Below are 10,316 nucleotides of genomic sequence, written 5' to 3'. Positions count from 1 at the left end.
GACGCTATTTTGAAATTGCCTTTCAACAATTTTCTAGATATTTATTTTCGTAAACATAGGTAGAGCCCAAGCCAAACAAGACAAGCTTTGAAATAAGCATTCTTCCTTTCAGATAAATTGATTGATTGCAAGGGCGGACTCATTCGTGAGATAAGAAAATGAATTAGTACAAGACAACATCTCTTCGGATTTTTTTCTATTTTATACCGACCCAAACTCCACTATTTCTCAAGCGACAGTCCTACAAGAACAAAAGGGAAAAGGTCACTATGTATGTCTTTCACAATAAAGTACTCACTGAAGGTACATCTGTCCAAAATAACAGAAATTTTCTTGATACGGTCCCTCTTGTCTTATCGCACCTGCCTGGGTTGCTACAGTAAGCGTTGGTGTGGGGGTGGGGATGATTGCATGTCCTGGCGTGAGAGAGGACATATAGATTTTCCCCTAATATGTGCTGGTGGATCCTACACGTTTGTTAATCGACATTGCAAAGGTAGGTCGAAAAAAATCTGTTATAATTCGGGCACTGGGATAGCTTACTGGTAAAGTGTTCACACGTCACGCCGAAGGCCCGGGTTCTATTTTACTGTGAGAAGCCAATTTCTGTTGTGTTCCCGACATGATATTGCGGGAATGTTGCTAAAAGCGGCGTAAAACCCAACTGAATCACTCATTCTAGTTGAACTGTTGACTTTAACGAGTCACAGATTATGTGGAGGCATGGTGATATTGCTGGTACACGTATGCGTTACATGTGTTCAAGGATGATCCAGTCCTCTACGCCGCCGCACACAGTTACGTCCCTTGTGCGTGCCAGAATCCTGTGGTCGTTGTTGGTTCGAATTCGACTTGATTATAGTCATTGATTGACGGCACCATACCAAAGTCTTTGTCCTTTATCTCTTTGGGCTTTTCCCAAACATCAAACTGACAGGCCAACGATGAACATGCTTATCATGAAAAAGAGAAATAGGCCCACGATGAACATGCTTATCGTAAGATAGAGGAATAGGCCCAAGATGAACATGCTTGTCATAAGACAGAGGAGTAGGCCCACGATGAACATGCTTGTCCTGAGAAAGAGAAATAGGCCCACGATAAATATGCTTGCCGTGAGAAAGAGAAATAGGCCCACGATGAACATGCTTGTTGTGAGACTGAGGAATAGGCCCAAGATGAACATGCTTGTCGTTAGACAGAGGAATAGGCCCACGATGATCATGCTTGTCGTAAGAGAGAGGAATAGGCCCAAGATGAACATGCTTGTCGTAAGACAGAGGAGTAGGCCCACGATGAACATGCTAGTTGTAAGAGAGATGAGTAGGCCCACGATGAACATGCTTGCCGTAAGACAGAGGAATAGGCCCAAGATGAACATGCTTGTTGTAAGAGAGAGGAATAGGCCCACGATGAACATGCTTGTCGTAAGACAGAGGAGTAGGCCCACGATGATCATGCTAGTTGTAAGACAGAGGAGTAGGCCCACGATGATCATGCTAGTTGTAAGACAGAGGAATAGGCCCACGATGAACATGCTTGCCGTAAGACAGAGGAATAGGCCCAAGATGAACATGCTTGTCGTCAGACAGAGTAATATTCATAATATGAAAATAGATTTTTCAATACTCCGCGATTAGGAACATTTAGAACATTTAGAAAATTGTTGTAAAACCATCATGTCATTTATAACAAATGGTATATTTGGGATAACACTTTCTAAGTATAATACAAATTCTAGCACCATTTGGGGATGAGTCCCATCCGGGATTCGAACCATTCTCTCGGAGTGAGGCACCTAATCGCCAGCACACAAAGTCAGCGTCTAACCACCATGTCATTGTTTCAACCCATCCAGCAATTCTCTCCTTGTTGAATTGGACATGTATTGTTACCTCAGTGAATTTGTGTGTGTGTGTGTGTGTGTGTGTGTGAGAGAGAGAGTAGACAGACAGACAGACAGACAGACAGACAGACAAATCGTAGGATTATTCCAGCCACGTCATGACAAGTCTGTTACTTCAAATGTTACCACGGACACCTGTGACCATAGTTACCGAGTGCCCGTGGTCGTCCAGATCAACAGATTTAAAAGACAACCTCAACCGCCACCTCGGACGCTACAGGATCTTTAGCAACTTCAGCAGCCACTGCAGGATGAATGGGCGACAGTACCACAAGATTCAACGGTCTATTAATCCACGACCAGACGATGCACAGCTGTGATACAGGCGAGTGGTGGTGACACCAGACATTGATAAAGCGCCGTCGAATCACTCAATGTATCGATCGGTGTATGAGAACCTCGGCCCGTCGTCACACCAACACCTTTGACATTTGCCTTGTGAAACTTGTCATACTTGTCCTTTCAAGTAAATACCTTTGTTTCAAGAAAAGTAGTATAAATTATTTTCTTATTATTATTAATTTTTTGTTTTTTTTTTTTCAAGAAAAGTAGTATAAACTCTTTCCTTATTATTTTTATTTATTTATTTTATTTAATTTATTTTTATTTTTTTTATTGTATTTTGTTGTAGGGGGGAAGGGGGAAGGGGATATAACATATTGATAATTACCGTCTTAAGCCAACGTAAAATGAAAGAGTTTAGCTTAGTTTGTTTCAGTTCTAACATGTCAGAGGAAAGCCCGAAGTGATGCACAGCTAAGGCGTTTACCACTTGTGTGAATTCCACGAGCTTGAGTATGGTGCTCACAAGCCAATGATTATAAGTAGGATGCTAAATGAATTCACACACACGATCATATGATCCTGTTGTGTTCAAGGGACGCTATTCTACTCAACAAATTGCGGGGATTTCGGTTAAGAAACGATCTGACACAAGGTAGTGTTTATGCTCGCATTTACCTGATAAGAGAAACGCGTGTCTTAAATTGTCAAACCTTTATCATGGAGGTCAAACAAGATAATCAAGGACCGACCTACTTAGCAGGGCGCGTACGTATATCAATTGAGATTTAATGGATATATATAATTCTGCAAAGGCACCTGCCTACGTTTTTATTGTTTGTTGTTGATGTGTTGAGTGACACTGCAATCCAAACAAACCAGTGATTGGTAGTATGAACAACATCTCTTGCCACGGGGTACGGGGTATGTCAACTAAATCCCACAGCCAGACCACCCGATCTACATTCCCCACGGTATTCGCTGTGCAGAGTTGCCTCCCTTGGGCACGCCAGAATCCTATGATTGTGGGTTCGAATCCTGGTTCCCCCCGATTATGTTTGTAGCTTTGTCAGCACCATACCCGTGCTCGTGGGTTTCACCGAAGTGGTAAATGAGTGAGTGAGTGACTATGGTTTTACGCCGCTTTTAGCAATTTTCCAGCAATATCACGGCGGGGGACACCAGAAATGGGCTTCACACATTGTACCCAACCGAAGTGGTAAACGTCTGAGACCTGCATTACTTCGGGTTTTCCTCCCTCTTCAGCAACTCATGCTTACCATAACAGGCGTCTAACGGGATCGGGTGGTCAGACTCGCTGAATTTGTTGATGCATGTCATCGTATTCCAATTTCGTGGATCGATGCTCGTGATTTCCATCACTGGATTGTCTAGTCCAGACTCGATGATTTACAGACCGCCGTTATATAGCTGGACTATTGCTGAGTGCGGGGTTAAACAAATAAACAAAACAATATCTTAAAAAGCATTGTTCAACACGTTAAAACGTAAACTCAACTAGTTGTTGATTGAATACATATGCATATAGCACTTGTGTGTGCAATGTGTTGAATATGGTCTGTGAATATGACATGAATCAACAATCTCAGCGAACCTGACCACCCGATCCCGTTAGTCGCCTTTCACGACAAGCATAGTCGTCTTTTACGGCAAGTATGGGTTGCTGAAGAAATATTCTACCCCGGATCTTCACGGGTCCACACCTGGGTCACTCACTCACTCACTCACTCACTCACTCACTCACTCAATGAAACACTCACTCACGCACTCACCAAACCACTCACTCAATCAACCACACACTCACTCACCCAATCACCCACCCACTCACTCAACCACTTAACCACTCACCAAACCACTCACTCAATGAACCACACACTCTCTCACCCAATCACCCACCCACTCACTCAACCACCTAACCACTCACTCACTAACTCAATGAACCACTCACTCACTCAACCACTTTGCCACTTCACCACTCTCACTCACTCACTCACTCACTCACTCACTCACTCACTCACTCACTCACTCACTCACTCACTCACTCACTCACTCACCCACTCACTCACTCACTCACCCACTCACTCAACCACTCAACCACTCAACCACTCACTCACTCATCCTTCATTTCAGAGGTCGACGGATCCTTGTCAAGACACACACAATGGTATCCAGAAACGTGATACTGGTGTACATGGGCGCTGGAATCATTGTCCTGGGGTTAATCGGCAGCACATACTTCTACCATGGCCTCGTGGTGAACACGCGTTGGGTTGACCTCACACGCCCACGACATTTTACTCTAAAGTCCATTGACGTCACAAATACGTCAGTACATCTACACGGAGTGTTGTCAAAGTCTTTAACAGAGACGGAGCATGAAGTTGCCATACAAATCGATGACCAGTTGTTAAAGAAAATGGTCCAACCTTCCATTGCAACAAAAACATATTTTCGCTATGTGCCGAGGCAGGTACGCACAGCTGACTGTAAACTACTTGTAAACGGGGATCAAGAACATATCTCCAAAGCCAAAATGAACAAAGTTGGACCTCCTCTAAATATAAGTGTTGCCACTGAAAAATGTGATGCTTTTAAATTAAGGAGAGGATACATAACAGACTCCTTAAGTGAAGAGGAACGGGAGTTTCCTGTCGCTTTCAGTATTTTAATGTTCAAAGATGCCAATCAGGTTGAACGTCTTCTCCGGGCGATCTACAGGCCACAGAATTTCTACTGCGTCCACGTTGACACGAAGACAGAACCGGAAGTCAGGAAGGCGATGACGTCATTGGCAAGGTGCTTTGACAATGTATTTCTATCCTCACGTTCCGTAAGCGTCCGTTGGGGAGAATACACAGTTCTAGAACCCGAGCTGATCTGTATGGAAGATTTGTGGCATTACAAGTGGAAATATTTCATTAATCTCACTGGACAGGAATTCCCCTTAAAGACTAACGCCCAGTTGGTGAAGATTCTGACTGCCTACAATGGAGCCAACGATTTGGAGGGTACCGTGAAAAGGTAATATGACCATCGTGGAGGGGAATCGTGAGTACATGAACACTTAGATACCTCACACATGGAATTCATTTATGACCGCTAGTGCTCTGTGTTGTGGTGGCGATTGCTGGACAGCGGGATAGAGGTATGTGTTACTGCAGTGGACTTGCGGAGTAGATAGAAAAGCTCCAAAATATCCTGCAGCAAACATTAATCAACAACCATGGCATGTACCCTTATTGACAACCACATCAGATTCTGGGTAGATCCCAAATATCCTGCAGCAAACATTAATCATCAACCTTGGCAGGTGCCCATATTGACGACCAGGAAGCTTCCAAATAGCATGCAGTAAACTTTACCGATCAGCCATTGCAGTTGCCCTTATTGACAACCACATCAGATTCTGGGTAGATCCCAAATATCCTGCAGCAAACATTAATCATCAACCTTGGCAGGTGCCCATATTGACGACCAGGAAGCTTCCAAATAGCATGCAGTAAACTTTACCGATCAGCCATTGCAGTTGCCCTTATTGACAACCACATCAGATTCTAGGTTGATCCCAAATATCCTGCAACAAGCGTTACCGATCAGCCATGGTAGGTGCCCTTCTTGACAACCAGATTCAAGGTAGCTTCCAAATATCATGCAACAAACTTCACCGATCAGTCATGGCAGGTGCCCTAATTGACTACCAGATTCTAGGTAGATCGTAAAAATCATGCAACAAACTTCACCGATCAACCATTGCAGGTGTCCTAATTGACTACCAGATTCTAGGTAGATCGTAAATATCCTGCAACAAACTTCACCGATCAGCCATGGCAGGTGCCCTTATTGACCACCAGATTCTAGGTAGCTCCCAAATATCATGCAACAAACTTCACCGATCAACCATTGCAGGTGCCCTAATTGACCACCAGATTCTAGGTAGATCGTAAATCCTGCAACAAACTTCACCGATCAGTCATGGCAGGTGCCTTAATTGACTTCCAGATTCTAGGTAGATCGTAAATATCCTGCAACAAACTTCACCGATCAACCATTGCAGGTGCCCTAATTGACTACTAGATTCTAGGTAGATCGTAAATATCCTGCAACAAACTTCACCGATCAGTCATGGCAGGTGCCCTAATTGACTACCAGATTCTGGGTAGCTCACAAATATCATGCAACAAACTTCACCGATCAACCATTGCAGGTGCCCTAATTGACTACCAGATTCTAGGTAGATCGTAAATATCCTGCAACAAACTTCACCGATCAACCATTGCAGGTGCCCTAATTGACTACCAGATTCTAGGTAGATCGTAAATATCATGCAACAAACTTCACCGATCAGCCATGGCAGGTGCCCTAATTGACTACCAGATTCTAGGTAGATCGTAAATATCCTGCAACAAACTTCACCGATCAACCATTGCAGGTGCCCTAATTGACTACCAGATTCTAGGTAGATCGTAAATATCCTGCAACAAACTTCACCGATCAGTCATGGCAGGTGCCCTAATTGACTACCAGATTCTGGGTAGCTCCCAAATATCCTGCAACATACTTTACCGATCAGACAGGTGCCCTTATTGATAACCATATATCAGGTAGCTCCCCAGTAGACCTGACCTGCAGCAGAGATCACCAGCCAACCATGGAAGATATTCTATGCTCCCAATCCATGATCTTCCCGAGACAAGGGAGTTAACTTACTCTAAAAGTCCACTTTCCAACCTTGCCGAACTAGGCTGGAATTTCTGGGCTCGATCGGAGCGCTACCAGTGGCTATTACGAGTCCTTTCTATGTCCCTCCTATTGACCAATCAAAATCCACATCTCATATCACCTGCTTTGCTTCAAACAAAATGGCGATGCCCAGTCAATAATCGATGCCCGGTCTGATCGATGATCAAGATATATATTGTAATAAAACGGGCCTTGCCTCACGAAATGCATCAAATTACGTGAACACCTTGATTGAAAACGTGAAAAGATTTGGAAAATATATGTCGACGCCCAGTTGACGGTACACATCTTTTGCATCCTGCAGTCGACCGAAATCTGCACGTTGAAATCCATGTTGTTTACCGGATGTCGAATTCGTTTCGCGATTTTGATTGGGTTATTCATAGACTCGTTAGTCCAGCCAAAATGTAACTCCATAATTGCAGCCTAGTTCGGCAAAGGTGGAAACTGGACTTTTACAATCAAACTCCCTTGCCTCGGGAAGATGCCAATCCATTTGTTTTTGGAAAGTGAGTTTTGTTTCAATTTCAATTATTTTCTTTTAGAGCGAATAAACACAGATGGAGGCACGCAGGACCACCGCCTCACAACATCACCGCTATGAAGGGATCCGTCCATATCGTTGCCAGTCGGGGTTTTGTGGACTACATCCTACACAACTCCACAGCTCAGGATCTGTTGGCGTGGGTGAAGAAGACAAGTGTTCCAGATGAGACGTTCTTCTCCACCCTCAATCATAACCCCCACCTAGCCGTGCCAGGAGCTTATAACGGTAGGGCTATTCTACTCCCAGCCATAACACCCACCTCGCGGTGCCAGGAGCTTATAACGGTAGGGCTATTCTACTCTCAGCCATAACACCCACCTAGTGGTGCCAGGTGCTTATAATGGTAGGGCTATTCTACTTTCAACAATAACCTCCACCTAGAGGTGCCTGGTGCTTATAACGGTAGGGCTATTCTACTTTCAACAATAACCTCCACCTAGAGGTGCCAGGAGCTTATAACGGTAGGGCTATTCTACTCTCACCCATAACACCCACCTAGAGGTGCCAGGAGCTTATAACAGTGTGGCTATTCTACTTTCAACAATAACCTCCACCTAGCAGTGCTTGGAGCTTATAACGATAAGGTGTTTCAGCTTTTGATAATCGAATTGGCGAATCGGAATAAGAGGTCTAATTTTAGATTGCATCTTTGCGTATAGTTTGTGAGCCAAACTCATTAAAATTGAGGAAAGCGCTCGTAATATCACTATGCGGGGTTTACTGAAAATAATCACAAACCGAAGACAACACCGCTACTGAACTCTTCACTATAAATTGTAGAAAAGAATGACATTTTGGAAACATTTTGAAATTGTGTGACGTCAACCAACTCAATCCCACAACAAAAGTAAGTACAAACTAGGAACACCCTGTTTTTATAACAACTGTGCATGTCATCGCGTCCCAATTGCGTAGATCGATGCTCATGAAGTCAATCACTGGGTTCTCTGATCCAAACTCGATTATTTACAGACCGCCGTCATATAGCTGGACTTTGCTGAGTGTGGCGTTAAACAACAAACAAACAAACAAACAAACAAAACAAACATGACAACTCTGTGTGTATTTCAGGGCCGCCGGACAATCCTAAAAAGCCATTTCTAGCCAGGTTTAAGAGTTGGTATGGCCAGAAGATCGGCAACTGGTCTTGCAGGGGCAAGCTTGTTCACTCAGTGTGTGTGTTTGGTGCTGGAGATCTGCCCATGCTGACCACTCGACCACACCTGTTTGCTAACAAGTTCTACTGGGACTTCCAGCATCTGGCGCTGGATTGTCTGGAGGAATGGAACTACAACCAGACCAGGGACGAGTTTCTCGGGGAGTCCACCTTCAACACGTCCTATTACAAAACACTGGATTTTGTTAAAAATAAAATTGAATAGAGTCGTTTGACATACGATTGTCCTCTGTTGCTCTGTTGTTATGGTGTGTTGCCTTCCGATGCCGTTTCAGTCGCACATGCAGCGTATACGTACAGAATGTAACCGCTGCATTTTGATGGTGTAGGGAAGTGGATTTAACATCTATCCCTCCCTATTCCTGCACAAAGTGAGTGAGTATGGTTAACGCCGCTTTTAGCAATATTCCAGCAATATCACGGCGGGTGACACCAGAAATGGACTTCACACATTGTACCCATGTCGGGAATCGAACCCGGGTTTTCGGCGTAACGAGAGAAGGCTTTAAACCACTAGGCTACCCCACCGCCCCTTATTCCCACACAGGGCAGGTCCTCAGTACCCATTGGGGCGATCGGAAAGCCTAATGGTTAAAAGCGTTCGCTCGTCTTGCTGAAGACCCGGGTTCGATTCCCGACCCGGGCACAATGTGTGAAGCCCATTTCTGGTGTCCCCCATCGTGATATTGCTGGAATATTGCTGGAATATTGCTGGAATGTTGCTGGAATATTGCTAAAAGCCGAGACATGGAGGACAACAAAGACCACCACCAGGAAAGTGCAGACTTTCATCAACAGCTGCCTGAGAAGAATCCTCCAGATCCACTGGCCCAACGCCATCAGCAACTCAGACCTGTGGCAGCGTACCAGCCAACTGCCAACTGAAAAAGAGATCCGGCGCAGAAGATGGGGATGGATTGGGCACACCCTGAGGAAGCCAATCAGTAACATCACCAGACAGGCGCTGTCATGGAACCCCCAGGGCAAACGAAAAAGAGGACGGCCAAAAAACACCTGGCGGCAGGACCTCGAGGCAGACAGCAAGAAGATGGGACACACCTGGAAACAACTAGAGAGGGCAGCCCAGGACCGAGGACTCTGGCGGACTGTTGTCGGCGGCCTATTCTCCGGGAGGAGCGACGGGCATAACTTTTATTGTTAAAAGCAGCGTAAAGAGTACAGCTAACAACAAGATTTTTTTTATAATCAGAAAAGAGATGGGCAAAGGGAAGCTGGAAAGTGAAAGTAAAGCAATCAAAAGTGTTACTTTATATGAAATAAGATGTTACTTTTATGAATAATACGGAAATGAGCAATTGCAAAGAAAAAAAGCAACTTAGTAACTAAAGCAACCAAAAGTGTTTTTTTTATATGAAATAAGATGTTCCTTTTATGAATAATACGAAAAATGAGCATTTGCAAAGACAAAAAGCAACTTAGTAACTAAAGCAACCAAAAGTGTTTCTTTATATGAAATAAGATGTTGCTTTTATGAATAATACGAAAAATGAGCATTTGCAAAGAAAAAAAGCAACTTAGTAACTAAAGCAACCAAAAGTGTTACTTTATATGAAATAAGATGTTACTTTTATGAATAATACGAAAACGAGCATTTGCAAAGGAAAAAAACAACTTAGTAACCA

At 44.0% G+C, this 10,316-nt stretch overlaps 2 protein-coding genes across 2 annotated transcripts; both read left to right on the top strand.

Moving 5' to 3' along the window:
• Positions 1–385: 385 nt before the first annotated feature.
• Positions 386–8,878, top strand: LOC139457855 (beta-1,3-galactosyl-O-glycosyl-glycoprotein beta-1,6-N-acetylglucosaminyltransferase-like). Its single transcript, XM_071239204.1, has 4 exons — positions 386–496; positions 4,340–5,230; positions 7,495–7,721; positions 8,568–8,878. Exons 2-4 carry the CDS (start codon positions 4,371–4,373, stop codon positions 8,876–8,878), a joined length of 1,398 nt encoding a protein of 465 aa, XP_071095305.1. The 5' UTR covers positions 386–496; positions 4,340–4,370.
• A 58-nt stretch (positions 8,879–8,936) lies between these two features.
• Positions 8,937–9,835, top strand: LOC139457355 (uncharacterized). Its single transcript, XM_071238762.1, has 2 exons — positions 8,937–8,998; positions 9,472–9,835. The coding sequence occupies exons 1-2, from the start codon at positions 8,937–8,939 to the stop codon at positions 9,833–9,835; spliced, it is 426 nt and encodes a 141-aa protein (XP_071094863.1).
• Positions 9,836–10,316: the final 481 nt, after the last annotated feature.

The sequence above is a fragment of the Haliotis cracherodii genome, unplaced genomic scaffold (genome assembly GCF_022045235.1).
Source record: "Haliotis cracherodii isolate W230 unplaced genomic scaffold, xgHalCrac1.p SCAF_12, whole genome shotgun sequence".
Lineage (NCBI taxonomy): Eukaryota > Metazoa > Mollusca > Gastropoda > Lepetellida > Haliotidae > Haliotis > Haliotis cracherodii.
This window is presented reverse-complemented; position numbering and strand designations above follow the sequence as displayed.

Excerpts from the sequence above, each read along its gene's own strand:
- LOC139457855 (XM_071239204.1), top strand. The coding sequence starts at position 4,371 with ATGGTATCCAGAAACGTGATACTGGTGTACATGGGCGCTGGAATCATT. Across the intron at positions 5,231-7,494 it reads TTGGAGGGTACCGTGAAAAG|AGCGAATAAACACAGATGGA; the intron begins GTAATATGACCA and ends ATTTTCTTTTAG. Across the intron at positions 7,722-8,567 it reads CGTGCCAGGAGCTTATAACG|GGCCGCCGGACAATCCTAAA; the intron begins GTAGGGCTATTC and ends TGTGTATTTCAG.
- LOC139457355 (XM_071238762.1), top strand. The coding sequence starts at position 8,937 with ATGCCGTTTCAGTCGCACATGCAGCGTATACGTACAGAATGTAACCGC. Across the intron at positions 8,999-9,471 it reads AACCGCTGCATTTTGATGGT|CTGCCTGAGAAGAATCCTCC; the intron begins GTAGGGAAGTGG and ends TTTCATCAACAG.